General features: G+C 47.7%; 1 protein-coding gene across 3 annotated transcripts; it reads right to left on the bottom strand.

The window, feature by feature from the left end:
* Window positions 1–237: 237 nt before the first annotated feature.
* Window positions 238–23,254, bottom strand: RGS8 (regulator of G protein signaling 8). Of its 3 annotated transcripts, none has more exons than XM_074876932.1 (6): window positions 23,130–23,254; window positions 16,380–16,438; window positions 12,355–12,456; window positions 11,350–11,414; window positions 2,694–2,860; window positions 238–1,009 (listed from the first exon to the last, which is right to left on the bottom strand). In XM_074876932.1, the coding sequence occupies exons 1-6, from the start codon at window positions 23,232–23,234 to the stop codon at window positions 827–829; spliced, it is 681 nt and encodes a 226-aa protein (XP_074733033.1). In that variant the 5' UTR covers window positions 23,235–23,254; the 3' UTR covers window positions 238–826. The 3 variants fall into 3 exon arrangements, with proteins under 3 accessions (XP_074733033.1, XP_074733032.1, XP_074733034.1); XM_074876931.1 differs by lacking the exon at window positions 23,130–23,254 and adding an exon at window positions 17,052–17,324; XM_074876933.1 differs by lacking the exons at window positions 16,380–16,438; window positions 23,130–23,254 and adding an exon at window positions 14,349–14,525.
* Between the last annotated feature and the right edge of the window lie 271 nt (window positions 23,255–23,525).

Below are 23,525 nucleotides of genomic sequence, written 5' to 3'. Positions count from 1 at the left end.
GCACAATGAAGCCTGAATGACGACTGGAGTCCTGAGACTGAACTACAGTACAAATAAGTAACATTAATGAAAAACAATCAGTCGCACTAGAAGACTTGGCTGACAGTCTCCCAAAGTGAGAGCTTTTGGGATTACCTTCCTCATGAGAAAAACTCACCTCCTTGACAGTCATATGGAAAAGAACACTTAGTCTCCATCCCTGGAAGATAAAGGGCTGTGACAGGGTAGCAGCTGGTGTCATAAGGTGTGCAACCAAAATGGAAAGGTGAGCTGAGTTCGCTGATGGTTTCCACTCCGGGAAGCGGCATGAATCATGTGCCTTTGCCTTCTCTCTCCCTCCCCTCTCTCCCTCCTGACAGTCTCTGTATCCAGATCCCAGCAGCCAGTGTGGGAGACAATGCTTTGGACTGGATTTAGCTTCACAAGTTTCAGAACTGCCCTTAGGGCCCTTCCAAACACAGGGGAGAGGTGAGAGCCAGGGAGATGTCTGGAAGGATGGAAAGATGCAGTGGTGTTATTTACACACAAACCAGTGTAGTAATTTTAAAGGAAACCTGCCTTCCCAACAGATGACCCCATGACTAGAGACAATTATGGGTTTGTGCTAGAGAGAGGCAACAACTGCAAGATGCTACTGCTAACCAAAAAAAGCACAGAAACTCAGAGAGTCCTAATACCACGTCTGGATCACGCTCTGGAAGCCTCCTCTTCCCTTTCTCCCTCTTTTCTCATTCCCACTGCTTTTAACACCAAGAAAGCTTCACATTTAGACATGGGTTTTGGCTGCTGTGGGAAGCACATGGTTTCTGAGGGCCCCATCGCTGCTCTAGCTGAGCCTCCTCTGGGTTTGAGACAGCAGGTCTGTGTAAATTTTGGATCTCAGGAACCTGGGGTAAGAGTCTTTCTCCATCAGGCTGTGCACCTTCCCCTGAGCTTGGTCAAAGCAAGAGAGGGAGGGCTCTTGCATATTTCTTCTTGTCAGCTCCCGTGTCTGGAAGTCTATGTTCACCTGGGAAAAGTAGCAGAAGAGAGTTTGGTACTGAGTGACCAGTTTGCCTGCTTCAGATGGCACATTTCACCTCAGCCATGGCTGTAAAAGCTGCCGCAGAACCAAGGTCCTACAATCGTCCATGCCTAAAGAGCCCCCCAAACTCTGCGGGGTTTAACCATCCAACATTACAAATCCTGCCCCAAATTTGGAAAAGTTGAACTAGATTTGTAGTGATCTGAGCACTTTTAAAATCAAATTACTTTTATTCTGGCTCTTAAGCACAAGTTTATGTAGCACATGTAAAAATGCTGACTCAGCCTAACCTCTCTTCTGTCAACCAAGATTATTCACTACATGTCTAATATAAGGGTGAATGAACTTTTAGCTGGGTTTAAACTATTAGTACATTCTTATTAAATGTTTTTAAATTCTGTTGTTATAAAATAAATTGTTTGATTTTTTCCCATAACAGCTTCATGTTACAATATCTCGAGCAGGGACTTGAAAAAACAAATCATCCTCATGTTATGACTGCCTTTTTTTGCAAAACCAACCATGTGAGTTCTCCTGTTTTCTTTCCCTAGCAAAGCAGACAGCGTTTGTTAGGGTTATTGTTTAAAACCTGGCTGAAAAAATGTTATTTGTTGTTATTAACCCAGTGTCCAAACTTAAATGAGCCTAGAAAGCAAAGCTGTCTGCCTTAACTCAGATGACCGCAATATAGTTTAGCTCTCTAAGTCACTTAAGGGTCATTTCTAGCATGGCAAAATTATGGTAACAGGACTAAATTTTAGGAAAGACCCCATCCAACCTGTGCTCACATTTCGAATCCAGATTCAGCCCTGTAGCCCTGAAGATCTTACCCAGCTTCATGACTAACAGCAGGAAGATGCTCACTGAGGCTGATGAGGGTTGAAGCATGCCCCGAGACACCCACACTCCTTGGTTTAAATCTGGGTGCTTCTCAGCAGCCTTCCTAGTTCAAAGATGGAGTAAGGAGAGCCTCTTTAGGGGGATCCCCTCACAGGCACCTGTATTGTGACAAGCACACGTGCAATCTAGCAGGAGGACTGCTGTCAAAGAGAGGGTGCAGTAAGCACCCTCCTGGTTGCATTATAAATACAATAACACAACCCAACATCACGACACAGGATCTGACAGTCACATCAGCCTGTCAGTACTTGAAAGAGAACTTAACAATTCCAGGCTTCAGGTTGTGACTGCACTTTTTGTTCAGCTCTGAGTTATTGCTCGCATATATTATGAGGTCTAATTGAGTTGGGAGTTAGTCAGCAAATAAACACTCCTCCCTAGAGAGTCAACAAGTTAGTCACTTGTAGGATGGTTCTATGCAAAATGTCCTGTGAGAAATGAGCCAAATAGCCTGCTCAGGGATTGATAGTAAATGAGAGGAACAAGGTGAAATATTCCTAGGAAGCTCGTAGAGGTTAGGAAATGTAGGTTGCAGTTATCAGTGAACTCACTGGCTGTGACTAACTTAGTACCATCAAAGTAGTTGCCCTCAGCAGGGGATGAGTCACCATGAGCAGAGGCAGCCATCCCCCACTCCTCACCATCACCTCTGGGAGGGGAGGGAGGGCTCCCCAATGCCCCGGCACCCCGCAGGTCCCCGCTGGGGGAGACAGACCTTCCCTCTGTGCCACAGGGATGCTCTGCCTGCCTGGGGTGCTGGCATACCCACCTCTCGAGGAGCCTGCACATCGATGAACTCCTCAAAGATCCGCTGAGCTTTGGAGGCCAGCTTGGCTGCTGAGCGGGTCTTCTTGAAGTCCTCGCAGGCGAGCCAGAACTCCAGGTTTTCCTCGCTGAACTCCGTCTTCAGGAAAGCACGGAAAGCAGCCAGCCCATCTGCAAGAGAGATGCGGGGAGTTACAACGGGAGGAGAAAGAGGGCAGGGAGCAGTCTCTTTTAATAGACATCCCTCCATCCACCCCTGTCTACCAAAGACCATTTGATTTTCCTCACAAGGTCCACGTCCCCAGGATATGTCCATAACTTACACCATTGCATCAGCTGGACTCTTGTGAGCTGCCACGAAGCCAAACATCATTTGCTGTTGCTCTGAAAAAGTGTTTTGCCAGCTAACGTGGCAAAAGGCCTTCTTCAAGATTGGGGCACCTAACCTTTGAAAAGTTCCACTTGAAAACATCAACCTTCAAGATGACACAGTCTCTTTGTCACAGCATCTTGTGTGTGTTAATGCAACACTTTGTAATGTCCCATCTGTCATTAAGAAAAACCTTTAATAAAACATAGCGTCTGTGGACTTGTCTCCTATGTTTTCTGTCACTTTGCTTTATTGCCTTGTGACATATTTTTAGTTCTTATTTAAACAGAGAAAGGATCTTGGAGACTCTAACTGTTACAGCTACAATAAAGGGGAGAGGGAAAGGACACAGCATAATTACTACTTGTCTAGTCAGTGGTAAAAGTGTTCTTATCACTTGCTAATGCTTAGCAATTGTGACATTTCAGTAATGTAATCTGAGTCAGCTGGGGCAGATTAGAAATACGGAAAGATTTATTAGGCAATCTGTGTCCTCTTAAAGCCCTGCCTGGGTGTATTTATGGACACAGCTATTGTTTTTTATTTCCTTTCCCTGAATGGCGCCAGCAGAGTTGAAGTAGCTGAAGGTTTCACACATGCCCTTTCTCCTTCCTTTAGCCTTGGGATAAATTTGGCTTCTATTTTTTTTTTTCCAGTAACATGTTTCTAACTTTTTCTGGTCTTTTGCTATAGGGTCTGAGTATTTCTAGTTCATGACTGGAAACCTCCTGAGTCAGCACTGGCTACTTCCAAGCAAGTGTCTAAAAATATTGATGGAATCGGGAATGCACTCGGCAAGGTCAGACTCCCCGAAAGGATGAGAGGAACAAGTGCATGTGTGCCTGGCAGGGACAAAGACCAGTGAGGGTTTGTAGGACCTGAATTCCTGCAGTGCTGTGGGTTGGGGGCTCCACCTGCCCCACTTCTGCTGTGGGAGATCTTGGCAGTGCTGCCTTCCCTCCTTCCTCCCATGGCAGGGGGCGTGGGAGCTGGGATGGAGCCTGAGGGGTGATGCCTCATGCTTGGTGCGGGTCATTTTCACATGTCCACAGCAAGCCCAGGCTCACCAGGGACAGGGTTTGGCCATGTCACAGGATCCATCACAAACTCCCCTACAGCTTTGTCCTTGTTTTCTTGCCTGCACCGAGTATGCAAGGAGAAGCAGCAATGTAACACTGCCCTTTTTCTCCCTTGTGTGTCCTAATCTTATTCCTGCTTCTCTTGTTTCTGGTAATAACTTAGGACATGAAGATATTTTTCAGTTCTAGGTCCTGACCCTCAAGCCCTAAGAAATGGCCCTAGGTGTTGAACAGCAACTAACAATCCTATTTCTGGCTGCACGTAAGTCAGCGGAGATGTCTGACTGACCAGATCCTCAAAGGGAAAGGCAGAAAACATATTAGTCCAGACAGGAGCAAACTACAGGCTAAACTTCTCCACTCTGTTTCTCAAAGCTCCTTCATTAATGGGCTCTGCACTGCTAACTGCTCCATCCGCGGTCTGTGTTGCAAAGAGCACAGCAATCGGCCACTGAAACCGGTACGCCCCGTCTCAGCTATGCTTACTTCTTCTGTCAGCCCCAGGAGGGTGAGAAATAGCTGTATCATACCAGCTCATTGTGCCCCTTCTTAATTAATGCACTTTTAGAAGACTGGCGTTTTGGACTGCTACTGTGGACAAAACCAAGGCTCTTGTCCATGAGCACTGCAGAGCAATTAACAGCGCAGATTGTGGGTTCAAGCCTGGGGCAGTAATGTGACCTTAGCCCCAGAGAAGCCTGCAGAGCATAGAGTGCCACAGGCATCCCCCGGAGCAGGGTACCTGTCAGGATCACACTGCCCATGGCTGCTTTGGGGCTCTCCATAGGTAGGTAAATAAGGTGAATAAGAGAGATGTTTTAGGGCTGCTCCCCTTCCTGAAATCTAGGAGACAGAACAAAATTTTCAAAACCTGTGTCCCCCTTAATGCCTATAAAATTCACAGGGCCTGTGTGGGACCAAGTGGAGGACTTGAGAATAGAGCAGGGAGTCTTTGCAGGAGGAAAAGGAGAGGACATAACAGCAGGCTGACAGGTTTCACAAAAAGAAAGTACAAAAGGGAGAGACCAGCTGTTCTTCGAGATGTATGTCATTTTATATATAATCACCTCCTAGGACATTTGACATTAAATATTCCAGCACCCAAGCACACTGCTATGACTATACAGTCTCTGCAGTGTGTCCCTGCAGAGGTCTTTCCCCCTCACGCCTCTGCCACCTTTCCTCTACAACAGCCCCAGAGCCTCAGCACTGACAGATGATCACTTGCAGAAATAGCAGATTTGAGTGGCAAATATCTGCAAAATATAATATCCGCTAAAAGAAGGAGACTTGATAATTGATGAGGTGAGAAAGGCTTTTGCTTCAGTCCTGCCCCAGAGAGCAGCCACAGCGGGTCCCTCCTGGGACCAGGAGGTTTCCACATGCCCTGCCTCCTGCCCTCATGTCAATCAGCTCCTTTTTATCTTGAAGTAAGTTTAGACAGCGAATAGAAAAATAATAGTGTCTGGCTGTTCTCCACTTCTTTATATATTCCTGTCATGCCCTCCTCACAGCCTTTGAGGAGCTGGAAATGATGAGTCTGGACCTGGGAGAACCTTGCAGAGAAGGTCTTGGACACAGGAGAGGTCATCCTTGACTTGAGGCTGCCTGGCTTTCCACAGATTTCATCTTTAGCCTTTGACTACCTGCCAGCTTTTACAGCTGTGCCTGGCAGTCGGAGTTTAGAGATGGGAGCCCAGATGACTGCGCAGTAGTAAATCACGGCCCACAAGTTTATCATGGAACAATGACAAACCTGATTGAAAGGGCAGGAGGGCAATTAAGTATGGGGACTGCCACCACCTGAGCTGGAATTTGACCTGGATGTTGACTTTAATCTCCTCCTGCACATGACAGCTATCAGGGAAGCATCGCCTATGAAGGTCAGCATTTCAAAGCTCATCCCACCCAACTGGACAGCTTTTTTGCTCGGGCAATCAGCACTGGGTTGCAGTGTGATATGAGCAGGAGAAGCATCACCTACTGAGTCAGCCTCCTGGAAGACGGTGGGAGCACTGAGAAGTGCGATTCCAAAGGGATGCTTTACAAAAAAGCACAGAAATTAAAAGCGGGATTATAAGTCTTCAGATGCAGCAGTACAAGATACTTATGTGTAGCCTAAAGGCACGGCCATTCAAGAAGACAGAGACGTACTGGTATAATAGATGCACAGCCCTTTAAGACAACTATTGGACACTTATTCAGGAATTTGACTCAAGAGCAGTGAGCCCTGCTTGAAGTCAAAGGAGTAAATCAGTACTGACAGAGCAGGTAGGATGAAGGCAAAGAAATGGAGCTCTTCTACTGAGTGTCAAGAGTCTGAAACAGGAGTAGAAGATGTTTGTTTTTTACTTTTGCAGTGTAAATTTAAGATTCAAAATGCCCTGCTCTCCATTCAAATAGACCAAGGGAACTCACAAGAGGATTGTCAGGAAGGATTGTGCAAGTATTTGTACATTACCCCGTCCCAAAAGCTTGCAGTGCGCTGTACAGCTACAGCCCTGCGGGTCACCTGTGAATTAAACAATGACAAGATTTGTGTTTTATAGATGAGGACTGCCAGGCAGATCAGTGACTATGTGAGGGTTAGGACCCAGAGGCTCCTGACATCCCATTCAAATGTTGTTCATCAGGCCATGGAGATTAGATCCTCTCCAGCAAGGAGGGCTGTCGAGGAAGGGGCTGAACTGGCTGGCACAAAACACAACACAGGTCTTAACTAAGGCAAGCTTCAGCAACACGAGGAAGAGCTGAGATTAGTGGCTTAAATCATTCAGGCAGACAGCTTAATAACCAAGCATTAGCCACTGTCAGAGTAAGAAAGCAATCAACAACCATTTATTTAATGCATGCATTTCACGCCATCGGGACAATCAGCACTTCAGGTAGGGAATAAAGGTAGAGTCCTTATGGCTGGTAGATGAATGGATTAGCTCTGTGGAGCATGTTGGGTCCAGGGCTGAAGAGACAAGGCCACAGTGCTCTGTATAGCATACGTACATGTTCTCACTGCTGCTTAGCATTGCTTCGTTGAATGTTAGCTGCCTGTCAACAGCACAATGCTAATGCTAATGCTGTTCTGGCTTAGAAAGAACTAGGAGTAGGTTGGGATATTCCTGTGCTGTGTAGGAAGAAGAGCAATGTGTAGAAAACAGAAAGAGGAGGACAACAATAAAGTTTGGGCAGAAGAACACAGAGATCACAAAAAATGGGGGGGGGGGGAACCACCCTTGAGATAAAAACGGAAATTCAGTGCAAAGGTTTTCTGCATTGGATGCTTCGTTGAAAAGTGACTAAGGGCTGAGGACAGACTGTCCTGCTGGATTCTGGACAAATGACAAGCCATGTGTCCAGCCCCGTGAGGGATGCAGAATGAGACATGCCATTGCTTGTATTTCCCTCCAGCAGCCTGTCAAAAGAAATCTCCATCTGGCTGACCAGCCTGTACCTCCTGGGCATGGGTACAGAGTGGGGATTACTCCTCAGTTACTCACATGCATGCACACACACTCTGCAGACCACACAGAGCTCCACTTCCACGAGAGCCATTGTTAATCCACACTGGCACAAAATGGGAAAAGACGCCAAAATCTAGCATGTTAAAACCACTGCTTTTGCTCCCTGAGCACCCAAGGAAGAATGCTACAATATGATCTATCGCTTACTCTCTCAATTCCCTGCTGAAAGTAGGATCAAACTCCTCTCTCCTGTTGCTTGCCGCGCTCAGAAGCCCTGACCCAAGGGAACACTGCTACACTGTGCTTGCGCCTCTTGCAGCAAGCTCGGACAAGGCTCCTGCTGTAAAACAGGGATCGACTGGCTGACCCTATGGTTTCAAGTTGATTTGCTTCACCCATTAGCAGAAACAAGAAGGATATCATTGCATTGACATATTCACCTGGGGCTGCCAATGAAACAGAGCTGAGCTGCATCCTACCATTCAGCACTGGTTACTCTAGAAGGGCTAGGCTGAGGGCTGCTGAAATCCCAATGCCAGTGAAAAAGGAAGGTGGGGGTGTGACTGAGAGCGCTTTTCTGCCTTTCCTATTCACAATCTCTGGTTAATGTCAACACAAATTATTCTTTCAACAACCGGGGAATTAATCCAAATCAGACCACTCCATACAGAGGGGCATTGCCCAGCCTGAGAATGTCTGGAGACAGGCAACTGCTTCAAAACCCAGGGGTTTTCAATCCTCCGCTCAAGATGCTGCCAGACAGCAGCACGTCAGGATCAAACATTACCTACAGAGGCCATTCATTAAAACAATCAGGAGAGAGGGAAGGGGGAGCGAGGGGGCTCCACAGGGCCAGCACACTTCAAGGGATATTTGACAAAAATTAGCATAATGACACTCTCCATAGAGCCTGTATAATGCATGATACCTCTTCAGGTCACTTCCATTTAGAAACCTTTTGCAGACTCATGAAAATAGGAAGTGGAAGAGTGCAAGTTGTTTGCCTTTCCCATAAAGAGTACTGCAGCCCTGTGAGCCTCCTCCGTGCACAGGGGCAGCCTGCTCATCTTGGCACTTCAGAGACCCTTTTAGGGAGCTCTGATCCACTTTTTTGCTCCTTGGAGCCCTTTTTTGCATCTGTCCAATGCTGTGCAATATTACCCACAAAGACTGTCCCATTTTCAGCTGCTACATCCAGCTCCTGAGTCCTACCGGAGCACTTTTTTTTTTTTTTTTTTACCCCCAAAGAACAAGTTGTCTGGAAAGGACCCAAAACCACCATAACATCTGACTGCCCCAGAAAGTGCCACTCAACCCCCTGAAATCGGCATCACAATCTCCCTTCCAAAATAGATGAACTGTCCATGTAGCGAAGAAAGAGTTTATGACAGATGTGTCAAGCAGAAGTGGTCTACCTGCTGATGCCATGAGCCCCAGGGGACATTCTCCCTGAGCCCAGCTAGTGCTTAGCCCATGCCCCCAGGCATGAATTCAAATTTTCCCTGGCTAATATTGTTCACCTGGGCAGTCACAGAGAAACTGGACTGAAACAGTTCTGCCCTTCTCTTGTCACTAGAAGTAGAATATTAGCTGGCAGCTTCACTACAGACGGATGCAGGCAGGCCAGGCACTGCTTTTTTTACTCAAATTTTGGCCAGATACGGCTCAAGACTCTCTCACCTGTCTAACATCAGCATATCTCTAACAGCAAAAATGCAACTCTTTTGTTCTGCTTTCATAGCAGATCTTTGGCAATTCTTCCGTGTTTTGGATACAAGTATATATAACTAAAACCACAATGATTTTACAATATAATTCCTTTCATGGATATACACCCTTCTCTCCTTTAAACCAATGTAACTAAAATAACACTTCTGTTTCAACAGAGCTTTTTTGTATTTGCATCATTATAACCCTTGACTACCTAGCAATTCCAGAAACTTCAGTTGAAGAGCAGTTGTAATATATTCCTTTAGAAAGTAGTTTATTAAACAACATGGTTTTTTGTCACTGATCACCAGGCAATGTCACCATGACTGCTGATAAAAAAAGATTAATTTAAATTTTAAAGATCACCTTCTGTTGCTATTAGGAACTGAATATTTTTCATTAGGTGCCAGAGAGTTATCAGAATTACTTCCCATTCTAGAGACAGGAAAAATCCTGATAATTCATTTATCACTCTATGGGGCTAATTTATTAATAAAACCAGACACTCTTCTGGAGGCTGTTGGACGAAATAATTGAACTAAGGTTTGTTTTAGCATTCGCAGCAGTCAACTGAAGAGGGAACAGTCTGTATAATGTCAGCATGTAGATGCGTAAATTCACTTTGTAACCAAAGCACTTTTGCTGCAGTCTGCATCCAATAGGGAAAATTTTAACTTTTACACTGGTGAAAAAGAAACAGGGGCTGGAGTATGGAATTGTAACACTGATGTGAATATCCTGTCCTTCCCTCTCCTCATCCCCCAGGCACGCTATAGTCTCTTTGGTGCATTTTTCCCTTTTTGTGTTGAATTTCCACAAAAGAAATGTTCCCTCTTAGCTATACCCAGCTACACCAATATATTTTTTTTCTATTGGCTGCAAGAGCAATGATCTCAACAAGATACTGCTGCTAAAATTATATATTGCTTTTTCTGCCTTGGACAGCCAGCCTGTTTAAAGTTGTCACTTAATTCCCTGCCAAAACTGTTGTCATCTCAATAGAAATCCAGCAAAATTACACTTTATTTAAAATAATAATATAATTCTACAGTTACATTTTAAAATGTAAGTGTGGAAAAACCCAAATCTCTAAGAAAGCCAGACAGTTCCTTATTGCAATAAAATAGTTCACCACCCACATTGACTTTTCCCCAGCCTTGACTCGCTCTTGTTTTATTCTCCAATAGAAACACATTAATGAGCCTACACTGTGCACTTCACTGTCTTGTTTTTAATTTCTCAGCATGAAAATGTTGGTGAGGCACAATAATGTTTTCTGAGAACTGATACGATTGATCTATTTAATGGAGCAAAGTGCACTGATTATACGTTATAAGGTTTCCAGATGTGAAATTTTCAGGTTTGCATTAGTAACTGTAAATGAGATCCTGCTAAGGGCTACCACGCATGATTTCTCTGCTACAGAGCAAGTTGTTCAAGGTTACTGAACCACGTAGGCTGTTGTGTCAAGGCACTCCCAGCAAAGGCTGTGCTTTGACACAGCATAGCTGCACAGCAGCTCAGAAGAGCAGCTGGAGGGAGAGGGAAACAAGCCGGTGTAGCAGATCTCAGGGGGCTTTAGCAAGCTGAGAACCTGCCATTTGCTTGTGTGGAAAGACTGGACCCGGGGGTGTGTGCCAGAGGACGATATGCATGGCTACAGCCTCAGGGTCCTGCCTCCAGTGCACCCCCAGGAGCTGGAGAAGGCTAGACCTTGGGCTGAGGCTGACTTGTGGTGGTTTGAACCCGGTCGACAGCCAAAATAACTCTATCCCAGCTGAAACCAGGACATGACTGTATCAGCTGTGATCACCCAGTCAGGAGCAAAGCCAGGAAGGGAACCCACAGAAACTCCCTCCCTCACCTTTTAACAGATGACAAGCCCTGTCTATAAATGCTGGTGACCATTGCTAGTGGGTAGAAGTGGCCACCCGAGGGACCGTTCCTGTGCTATGCAATGCACACTTTGTTTGCCCTAGCTACAACCAGTATTAAGGGTACAGGGGAAAAAGAAAAAAAACGTAGAATTTGATGTCTACTCACATTTATGGGACAAAAGGACATCAAAAGAGTCTGCCCATCTTGTTGCTTCTTCTGTTGACAATCTTCTGTAAAGAAAGGAAGAGGCAAGTTACAGACAACCTATGGCCACTGATCCCCTCTGGGGCTGTTTGACAAAGACACCGAGAAAGGCTGGAATTCTTCTCACCTAACTTTGGAGGTCTACAGTGTAGAGATCTCCAGGTGACCAAGTGACCCTGGGTTCCCTTTAGAATCAGTGAGGAGATAGCAAGGGACTTGCAGGGACTTGACTCTCTTCATCTCATATCCCCAGGTAGGCAGGTAAAATAGGCCAGATGAATCGCACCCAAAAAGGGACCAATTTTTCCTCATTGACTCTAAGCAGAGGCCCAGGGAACAAGTTCAGATGTAGACATTTACATTGTAAAAGCCAAAAGTCAAGTGAAATGAAACCCACCCCTGCAGAAGTGTTTATTTCTCTTTCCTGACTTTCAGGGGAAGGTTAGAGTCTTAGTTCAGACATAAGCAGTGACTTGTGACCAGAAGAATCCCGTCTCACTCAGCTCAAATCAGGACTTTGGATTGTCTGAATCATCTACCTTAAGCATTGTGCAAACTAACACAGGATATTTGATAGTGTTTAATAGCAAGGCTTAGCTAAAGAGGGCTGTGACCTGAAATTGCTGGTCACCTCTTATACCGAGTCAGCTGCTCAGACTTTGATTTGTTATGACAGAGGGGTAAATTACATCCTCAGATATGTGCAGATGTATCTGGATGTGTACAGCAGTGGGGACCATGCGCATGTCCTGTCTCACAGGAGAACTCGTATCAATGATCCAGGTATTTTCTGAGGCTGTTCCTGCTGTATCAGAGCTGTCTTGTTTTCCTCCTTCCTTGTAGCTAGAAGAACTAGTCAAAGCTTATACAAAGCACAATAAAAGGAAGACAGTACTAGAGGGGGTGGTGGGCAGGGAGGGGAAGGACAGAAATGGGGTTGGGGTGGGATGCTGCAGCTATACTCACTTCAAAGCCCGGTTGGGCTTGTCCGGAAGAATAGCTGTGAAATCATTATATGAGTCTGATTTGTGAGACAGGCAGCCCAGGCGAGTCCTCATCCCTCTGTTCCTGTGGTCGATGTGGGGGAGCAGGGGTGTGAGCAGGGGAAAACCAAAGAAGATGACGATTATAAGTCTAGCCAGAGTGGCAAAAAAAACCCCAAAACAAACAAAAAACCAAAACCACCTCAGTGTCTCTGTGCCTCATCAGACCTGTGTCCTTGGTTCCTTCATCTGTGGGAGGGACCCTGAAACATCTCCAGTAAGATGCCAAGCAGACACTAAGGACGGACACAGCACCAGAGCAGCCAAAGGCTCACCCACACCGGTCATTCAGCTGCTCTGACTGGCAGAAGGCTTTTAAAGGCTGTGCTTTGGGATGGTTTCTTGGAAAGACCTGCTCTGGTCAGGTGCGGGAGAAGAGCAAAGGGCAGCAATGCCAGAAATAAGACACCATGGTCCAGCAGCACCAGAAACAGCACAAATACCGGGGCTTAAGGGCAGGAGGAGGGTGGAGAAAGAAGAGAGGGAGTAAGGCACCTGCAAGTTGAGCCTGTGCAGCAGAGCCATGAGACCCCAGCCAGGATCCCAAGCAGCTTCTTTAGACTCAGGGTTACATAAGCAGGCTAAAACTGCCTCTTTCCTGACAGGCTTACCCAGGCAGAAAATGGCTTTATTGCTTTTTTCCTCTAAATTTCAAACCAGCCCCAGAGCCTTCGCTCCTCCGCCAGTTCCTTGCATCCTTGCCAGCCCCTTCCCGGGACAGCCGGCACATCCGCAGCATCCTTCATTACATAACCCCAGGACCAGGAGGGACACAGAGGGAGAGGGAAACGCAACACACACATGCATTATATGGGACTGGCATTGTCTCCTCTCAAAAATATATAGGGGCTGGTTAGTGGTTTTACACGGTCTCTAGCAGGGCAGAGCCTGTGATTTGCCTCTCCAGCCCAAGGGTGTCTCTTCTACTAGTTTCCCCAGACATTGAACAAGGCCGTTCTCTCATCCGGACCATGGGAGGAGGATTTAGTGACCTAGTCTCCACTTCTCAGCTGGAGAAAGCCCTTCTGAGCCCTGCTGCCAAACAGATGTCAAATACTTTCTGTGACTGGAGAGGGAAGTACAGTGTTTTTCCCTTCCATATGTAATTCTTGCAGAACACTTCAGCACCAGCAACGGAGCCAATCTGTAGCACGCCTGTTTCCCCCTTCTCCTCCCGCCCTTCAGAGAGTTTCTATTATTGCACATTTTAATGTAATCTTAAAGCAAATTAAATGTTAATTAAATGCAATGAGTGTCTCCCTGGTGCAGTACAGGCAGCTCGCAACGTTTAACAAGCACAAAAACCTGGAGATCTTCAGTCACGGGAATTGTTGCACAGCCTCCAACTATGGACCCATGGCCGGTGGTCTCAGGATGCTGTGCCACATAAACCTCAAACATCAGCGCAGAAATACCGCATGCAAAGTGTCATGTTCCTGGCTGAGCATGCTGGACCTGCTGTGCTTGAACGGGCACCGAGTCCGCTGTAGGATCTTTCTGGTACCTTTCCTGATACCTCCTACCCCCAACCTTTATCTTCCCTGCACTGTTTGTTCTAGCAAGCTCACGAATTTCTCAGCAAGAGGTGTGACATGCATTACCGCAATGCTGCTCAGATTTCTCTCTGATGCCTGAGATCAAGGGACTGCAGCAGGGAATCAGAGCGTATGGGGGACAGAGATGTTGTGCCACGAGCAAGGAGCTTGTCTCTCATGGAACACCAGTCTCTAGGTGAGGACTTCCATGACAGGACACAGGAGAAAGAGAGGGAAAGCCACCGGGTCTGCAGGAGGTGGAGAGGCAAGGGAAGGGCAGGAGGGAAGAGGGGACACTGCAGCGAGCTGAAAGGCTCACTGGACGAGGTAGACAGTGACAGGATGGGCAGGGGTGTGGGATGCATCATGTCTTTTCAGTTACCTCCATGGGATCAGTAAGGCAGCCATTCAGGCATCCAGTTATAGTTAACCCTTTAACTGGCTGGCTTGGACAGCAGTCGGGGCTGTTTGCAGGAGGCAGGAGTGCGGGAAGGAGGGATTTACTGTTTCATGTCCTGGCACTTAAAAATATATCAAAGAATCCTCTGCAAAAAAAAAGGAGGGCCAGTTGTTCTCAACCCATTTGATCCTTGCCTCCTAGCGCAGAAGGTCAGTTTTTCAGCGGAAGACGTTCAGAGTTGAGGGATGATCACAGAGGAGAGACAGCATTTCCTTCTAAGACCAGGACCGCAGGTTAAGTCCAGCTTCAGGTCTATAGTGATTTGAGTTTGGCGTCACAGCTCACCACAGAGCGGCAGGAGTTGACATTAGCGCACTCATCATTCAACACCTCTGAAGGTCTCTCCTCAACAGGCAGAGCTCCGGGCTGACCTCGCTAAGAAGACCAAACTACCTCTTGTCCCTGTCCCTCCAGGTCATGGCTGATGTTACTGGCCAGGCATCATGGAAAAGCTGGCACTGCAAATAAAATAACAGGAGGACTTCATGCGTCTGCAGATGCTGGTCCTTTCACCATCACAGGCTCAAGCACTCACACAAAAAATAACTCAAAGAAAGCATCTCCTCTTTGGGGCAGTGGGAACCTGTAGGAGCCAACAAGGAGATGCACAGTCTGCAAAGGGGAGGGAAAGAGGGAGGGGATGGCAGGGTCCCTGTGAGCCTTGGCACACAGGCAGCTGGTTGAACAAATCTCACATCAGAGAGTGAAGGCGAGATCCACCAGCCCCGAGACTGATGGGACAGAGAGCAGGACTGTATAGTGAGCAAAGGGCAAAGGTTTCTTATTTGCCAGGACAGGGCCATGCTCCAGGTAACCTCCATGTCCTCCTGCCAAGAGGGAACAACTGAGGAGGAGACAAAGGAACTGATGAGAGCAGAGACTGTGTGCAAAGGAGCCAGGACCCTGCTCTGCTGGGGCCTGGGGAGATCCCAGAGCTTGGGCTGCCCAGTGCAACATCCCTTTTAAAACCTGATTACATTAAAACGCACAAAGCCTCTTCCCAACTAAATTAATGGAACCGGGATTGCGCTACATGCCAGTGAGTGCATTTCCTTAATCCCTACCCTGACCGGCTGCTTCGATACGCTTTAACTGAAATCAATCCTTGTAATTCCTTAAGCCCCTTTAAATTTCCTCATTAACAGCCTCACCCACATGTGGGGCCACAGCACATGATTTTCTAGAGTCCAGCAGCCCCTACTCCTCTTTCCCACTGCTGCTCCGAGGTGACAGCTTGAAGTGGAGCTGGGTGCCCTCTCCCTTGTAGCCTCCTCTAGCAGCCTGTTTTTGGGGTACTGTTATGAAACAGCCTTCTGCTCACCCCCGCTCCCACCTGCTCGTCAGCCCCCGCAACAACAACCTGCACAGCTGAGCAGCACCGAACTTCCCTGTCATCCCAAAGTCTGTCTGACTTCATGGACGCCAAGACCTGTATTTCCTGTGAAGGCAGTCCCACTGCTAGGCTGACATACCCATGGATATTTCCCTCTGATTGCAAATAAAGCCAGTCAATTATGACTTTAGAAATATGATCTGTGGCGCCTGGTAAAGGCATCCCAATAGGGGTCCATGGTGAGGTTTTTTGCCTCCCGCTCCATCATTCATCCTACCTCCCCCTCCTATGAAAGGACCCCGGTCAAGGAGAATTACCAGTCTCATCGTGGATGTGTTTTGGGGGGTTCTCCTTGGGAGACAGAAAGGGAGGGGTGTGATTATAACACTGTGGTTATCAAACCACCCCGGGAGATCACCTGAGCAAAGATAAAGGAGCCATCCCAATAGAAAAAAAATTAGCAGCACAAAGGTTAAAAAAAAAAAACCAAAACAAAACAAACATGAAATCTCAGGGGCTTCAAAAGATTAAGACCATCCATTCACATGCAGAGAAAGCCAGAAAAAAACTGAACACAGAGGCACTGCAGACAGACAGACACAGAGAAAAAAAATACTCACTGCCTTTGACCTGTCCTCTCTGCCGGTGGGTCTGTGCCGACAGCGTGGTCAGAGAGGCTCTGGGGAGAGAGCAGAGCGGTCTTCTTCAGAGACAACCCGCTGCACGGGGTGAAAGTCACACTTTGACAGCCCTCCCCTCCCCACCTCTCTCCGGGCGCAGCTCAGAGCAGCTCTCTCGCATCCAGCAAAACCCCTCCAAGCAGCCCCAACCCGGCAGGCTGGGGCTTGGCTGCGTAGCCGGCTCCCACCGCTCACCGGCGGCACCGCCGAGGAGCCCACCAGACCAGCACGTTTCGCCGCATCCCCTCCTCACCCACCTGGCAACAAAACCCCAGCTTCTCCCCCGTTGGAGATGGGGGACCGCTCCGCATGGGCGGCGGATGCCAAAGGCTGGCAGGGAGCATCTGGGGGCGGGGAGGGGGGGATGCCTGCGAAAGCGCTCGCTGTTGTCACCCTCGGTATGTTGGAATAAAGGATCCGCCTGCATCGTTTTAATCGGCTCCTCTGAGGTTTAGGGAAGGTTGCTGCCCTCAGATCATCAGGAGTTGACACAGACAAGGGCATGGGAGAGTTTAATTAAAGAGCCCAGGTGCCAGCAGGGCCAAATAAATTCCTTAACAGGCAAGGGACTACCTTATTGCAGGGCATGGGATGAAAGAAGAAAAAATCCACCTGGCAAGTCAGTGATGTGACCGACTCCTTGCATCCATCTCCCCTTCTCTCACCTGATGTGTGCAGTCCTGCTTGCTCCCTGCCCCGCAGCAGGGTCCCTGCAACCTCCCTCACGGTGCTCGCCTTGCAGTACAGGCTCCGATTGCCTTTTCTCTCCCTCACCCACACCTCCATCCTCCAGAGGATGTATATGGGGGTCCAGTGCACCCCAGTGACTCTAACAACAACCTAACCCCCAGCCCCCCAGTTCTGGGCTTAGCTCAGCCACAGCAACACCACCTGAGTGTCATGCAGGCTGCACAGGCACCGATGTGGGTCACTGACGCACTGAGAGCTCAAACTGTGGGATCTCCATTGCTTTTTTGACCCTGACAAAGTTGATTGACTTTAAAAAAAAAAAAAAAAAGTCCTCTGCAGTTGTACAAGTCATTGCCTTTTTCCTGGAAACTTGTAGTCATCTGCCTCTCCTCTGCTAAAACACTGCTGGGCCTGACATCCTGGTGCTACTGGCAGGAAACATGTCTCGAGATAGTACATTATCACCAGGCAACATCCATGGGGAAAGACAGAATCCTGCAAAACTTATTACAAAAACACAGGGCTTAGTAGCACTGCAGCAGTGATCCCAGCTCTCCATCATCTTGGATCTCCCTTCTTCATAGCTCAATGCGGCAAGGAAATATTTGCCTTGTTCTCATCCTCCCATCACAAAGTCCAAGTCATCCTAACTCAGATTAATCATGTCTCCAGTTACCAGAAGGCAAGCACTGAAAAAATGCCACGGCTGATACAATTTCATCTCAGCCAAGGTCAAAGGTTGAGTTTCATCTTACGCCTCTGGTAAGACAGGCTGGTTTGTTCAAGCTAAATAACAGCCAACTCCAGCCCTTGCCCCCAGGTCAAACCGAATACAACCTCACCAGGGGCTTAACTTCTAACATGTCATTTTTGTTTTAAAGCATTTCCACACTTCCAGGTTCTCTCTGGACAACCGCAGGATGACACGAGTAGCAACATTTTCATAATACTTCTAGGACATCCCTCAGATCTCTTTTACACACACAGACATTGTGGGGTGGAGGAGGTCAACAAAACGTACAGTCAACAAAGCTCTAGATAATTCTGGTCCATTATTCAGATACTTGGACTTTGCTGCAGTCTCAAACAGAACAAAAACTCTGATCCACTAACTCTGGATGGGATAGATCAGAGGACCACGTGAGTGCTCCCACTCCTCCTTCTGCTTTTACACCAATTTATACATTGCCATCTCATAACCATCATCAGTTTGGACAGAGACCCCAGTTCCTATTTCTCCAGTACATCAGTACACCCCTTTTGTGACCTCAGCGAGATCCTGGAACAACCCACAAATTACTCTGAACATCAATGGTTTTTTTCTTCTAGTTTCCTGGGCCAGGTGTGAGTTAATAGAGAACAAAAATAAGTGAACTGTGTTGACACAGGCACTATGGGAAATGTAATTAAATTGCAGATAAAGGGAATTATATTTTTACAGGGTAATATTTTAGAAAGCTTCTGTGCAGTAGAAGAGGTTTATAGCAAATTCCTTCTAAAATAGCCCTCCTCTTTCTGACTACTCTGTAGCTTCTATCTAAAAGCTTTTAATAAAATAACTCATTTTGATATTAGGCTTGAATCCCATCCAAAATTTTAAATCTCTCCAAGAAATACTCTAAAGCAATTTCCTCATGACCTGCTAACAGCAAATACACAAGCAGTGAACACATGCAGCATTGGGAGTGTTGGCTGTCACTGGACAGGGTGGAAGGGATTTTGACAGCCTGTTCCTGGGACATTAATCTCTCCACCATCTCCAGGGTCCTTTTCACTTTCCCTATTATTTTAACTGCCTCCCTGCCTATTCCGTATTTTGTTCATTGGTAATCATTCAAGGGGTTTTACCCAAAAACTTATTCTGGACCAAACACCTCTACCAATTTCTGTCACCCAACTGGTAGATAAAATTGCGTGGCCTGAAGACATCCATTCCTTCCACTATGGCTGCCCTCACATATCCATCCAGACCAGGAAGGCAGCTCTGGCTGGTAGTTGTGTGGCTTTTGCTTCTCCAGATACAGGGATGCTCCTCCCGGGGCTGGCAGCTGACCACCCTTCTCAGTCTGGAGCTGGAAGACCAGAGGATGCTTAAACTGACTAGCTCATTTGCTTGGCTGACATCTCCAGTGGGTTTGCTTTAAATAAACTCCCTCACCTTGATATTTAAGCAGGCTTCTCCCTATCTTCTGACTCTTGCTCTGTTTCCTTGGGGGTCTGCTGCCACTCTGGGATTCCATTATTTTGTGCTTAACGAGCCATCATGCCAAGCCTGCCGCTGTCGCTTCCACTTCTTATTTCTGACTTCATGGTTTTGTCATACTTACAGTGATTCATGCCACAAGGGCTTTGAACTTTTTTGGGGTTGCACTCACTCTTACTCTGTGACTTCTCCTGGGTCTGTGCCAGCATCTCTCTTTTCTAGTACCACGCTGCAAGGAGCTTGTTCAAGGGTGTGCTTCATGACTTGCTAGTCCAAGAGGTTTTTCTTTAGTGCCAAGAAAGTGCTTCTTCAGTCTGCTGTGATGTTTGGCAGCTACATCCCCATAGGCAAAGTCATTCTTTGGTATGTTTTCATGAGATCCTGTTGCCTCTGTGATCTCTCCAGAAGATGCTCAGTGATGGAGGTTCTGTGACTGCAAAATGCCAATTACATGAGGCCGGCTGCCTCCCACAGTAGTCACTGCTTTGGGAATTCAGCTGACCTGCATGCTGCAAAGCCTGCCTTTGGCTCAACCGCAAGCCTGCAGCCACAGTCCACTGCTGCTGTGACAGAAGAGGGCTTTGTTTTTTTGCTGGAGGACCGGAAGGAACAGCCACCCTTGACCTGGAGTGACAATCCTAGTAAATCTCTCATGACATGAAAGCGTCATTTGATCTCCTCTGACACATAGTCATTCAAAATTTATCCAGAATCCAGACTGGTACCTATATGGTCCCAACCCCAAGGTAATTCAAATTAGTAATTAATTTATCTCCAGAGCTTGCTGTTCTCCACCACTGTTTGCAATTAAAGCTGGAAGAAAATTGTTAATAACTGGCATTTGACATGCAATGCTCTGCTCACGGTGCCAGGCTGCCTGCCTGCTTGTTTTAGGGTCCAGGGGAAAACACACATGGTCCAGTACAAGGTGACTGTCTTGGCAGGAAGGAATTACGACTGACACAGCCAGCTTCCTAAACTGCAAGACAAATCATAGACTTGTCTTACTTGTGAAGAGAGCCATGAGAACTGCTCCCTCTTCTAAAAAGGAGCTCCAGTAACATCAGGAAACATCCACAGGTGTAGCTCAGAATGCTCTTAAGGGGTTAATTTTTCTATTCACATTAAACCTCAGATGATTTTCCACATCAGGCCAGGCAAGCAGGAAATTCTGTAAGGTGAAACAAGGAGAGCTTGAGTTTCAGTTTTTCAGTAGGTGAGGGAACCAAGCAGCTGATGTACTGGATGAGGGGTTGATAAAAGCTGCCACCTCACATGTGCTAACAAGGCAGGACAGGAGATAGGAGACACCCGCTGAGTTGAGCTCCCTTTGAAAATAAAAGACTGTGTTTAAAAATAAAAATGAGTTACATAAAGTGTGATCCACAGTTCTGTCTCTGGCTTAGCTCGAGAGCACGGCAGCTATTTAAATTCTCCCCTGTGTCAATGACAAAAGTGTCTCCCGGACACGTTTGTGGCTCTGGGGCGTTGCAGTCGCTGCAGCAGAACAGATGCCTCTGCTTCGAGATGGCTCCTGGCCCCAGCCTGTGCACTCCCAACTCCCTCCCCAATTCCTCTAGGCAGGTAGGATGCAAAACCAACAGCTAAGCACAGCGTGGGAGGCTCCGGGCTGAGAGGGGCAGCACAGGAGACAGGAATCAAAGGGAAGAATTTCCCCTTTAAAGCACTTTACTACAATTTCATAATTGTTCTCTGAGGAAACGTGCTCCCATGCCCAGGAGCAGTTACACGTAAAGCAGCGCATCGGTGCCTCTGCATGTGCGTTGGAGAGGATGCTGTTAGCGTGGAGCAGGGAGGCAGAAAGGATTGGAGTTGACACAGAGCTGCTCTGTGCAGCCTTGGAGTCCTCCCAGCTTTCAGCATCGCTGCTGCTCTCAATATGGCAGTGTCTATAACGCAGTTGGTGTGTATGGCTAGGAAGTCGAGACAGATCCACCCCGACAGACAGAGCTCCGCAAAGATCCGCTACCACAGATGCTCCGTCCCTTGTACGTTTTGATTGAGAACTGATGGTCGACACGGGCCAGGGAGTGAGGCCTGCCGACAGATGGGGTTAATTTTCTGCTGAGAGATCATTCGAGGTGCTAGCAAGCAGCCTGCATTTTGTGTGCTGAACACTGCAAACATTTACTGAGTGTTAGAAATCAGCCCCAAGATCTCGGGGTTGCAGTCACAAATCCATTTATGACGAACAAGGTCTATGCTTCTTTGCTCTTATCACTGCTATTTCAAAGACTTGGGCATACAGGGCATCCAGGACCTACAGCAAGGATTTACTGGGGTTATTAACCACTATACAGATACACAACGTGGCACTGAGAGGTCATTCCCACTGCAGCAAAACACCTGAGCATGTGCTTAACTTCAGACACGTGAGCAGCTGAATGGATATTTGTACGATGGAATACAAACAGAGTTAACCGCATGGGTGAGCTGGGATTTCTCTTTCATCTCTGGAGGCTGCTGCTCTAGCCTTAATTAAAACATAAATGAAGTGAGTTAGATGGGCTCATCCTCTTTCTCCAGCAGACGGTGGTTCTTTTATAACAATGTCTGCTGCATCCAGCACCAATCTCTCCTCGGGAGACTGGCCTGAAATCATCGCCTGTGTCCTGCCAGTCTGGATAGAGATGCACACCGAGATCTGCCAATGCCTGCACCAGTCAAGCGCTAAGAACTGGGCAACGTCTCCAGAGCTGCATGGAAGGACTGCAGGGCAAGAGGCCAGGCTTGTCCTGCCAGCGCAGACAGCGCTGCTTCGGAGGAGCCCAGAGCTGCAGGAACAAGCGAGTCTCAGAGAAGGGCAGCACAACAGGACAGCGAAAGCACAGCCCTTTGTGCAACGTGTATGCTCCCCAGATGCAACTGCATTCCTCTGGAACCGGGTGCAGTGATAATCAGCCACAGAGAGAAGATGCCAGAACAATGGGTCTCTTGTATTTCTGAGCTGTGCCAAACTACCAGCTTATTCCCCCCACCCATCAAATGGCAAAAAGACGGCCCTTGCCACTGCAGGGACCCCCATGAGTTACAGCAGCCCCGCAGTTGGGGCTGCAGGAAAACGAGCCCCTCGGGTTAGCCCTCAGTTCTTCCCTCAAAGAGTGTGCACACTCCTGCCATCTGCAAGTTTTCGCTACAGTCTCTGCTGCATGCAGTTCTCTCGTCTCCAACACATTCTCCTTTTGCACCAATTAGTCTTATTTTTAACTAGCTCAGCCCCAGCATTCAGCCCGGGTGTTAGTCACAGTGTCACAGATAGCCAAATATTCAAAGGAAATACAATCCACCATTTTAAAATAACAACAATAGCAAAGGGAGGGAAAAAATGAAAAGATAGTGAAGATCCCTGAGCTGCAGGCACCAGCACAGACAGATGTTTTCTCCCAGCATCAAAGGCCCACCGCTAATCCTATTGAAACGGAGATCACCCCAGAACCAGTCCTTCTCCTGTATCAGCCCAGCCAGGGCTGGGCCAGGCTTAACGTAAGAAATACGCAGCTCTCTTGCCCCGCCTGCTAATTAGAAGCGATGTCTGTGTCCCTTTGACCATTCATAAGAAACCACAGGAAGATTAATGCACCAGGAGAAGCTCTGCCATGCCATTAACAGGGGTGACATCTGAGCAGCATCCTTCCCCTCCTGCTTTGCCTGTGGTGCCATCCTTTTCCCCAGAAAACTGGGGCAGGAGCAAGCAAAAATCCCTCCCCCAGGGACTCGTAACAAAGTGAAGGACCACAGGGCCTTTCATCACCCACCAAGGCCCTCCTAGCTCTTACCTGTCTTGCAGCTGGCAGCAGGGTGGTGGCTACGTGGCTTTTGGTGCTTGATGGACATGGCTGGTTGGGACCCTGAGGAACAGTGTCTGCAGACTCCCGGTGCATCGGGGAGGGTGAATGACCCAGCCCGGGCACAGTTATCTCTGGAGGAGAAGCAGCACTGTGCCAATTTTCCTGGCTCCCTAGCCCTGCATCTCGCGGAATGAACAAGAGCTGGAGGAAGGAGGGGGGTTATGAAAGAGAGGGAAGGGGGAGAAGGGAGAGCGAGAGCGCGCGCTCTCGCAGATGCACACACACAGAGCAGACAGAGGCTTGTATAGGATGGCACTGCCTGACTTGCTCTCATTATTGCTGCAGGCTGGCTGCTGCCTGTGGAGAACTCGCCAGCATCCGCTG

Source organism: Strix uralensis, chromosome 8, assembly GCF_047716275.1.
Source record: "Strix uralensis isolate ZFMK-TIS-50842 chromosome 8, bStrUra1, whole genome shotgun sequence".
Lineage (NCBI taxonomy): Eukaryota > Metazoa > Chordata > Aves > Strigiformes > Strigidae > Strix > Strix uralensis.
This window is presented reverse-complemented; position numbering and strand designations above follow the sequence as displayed.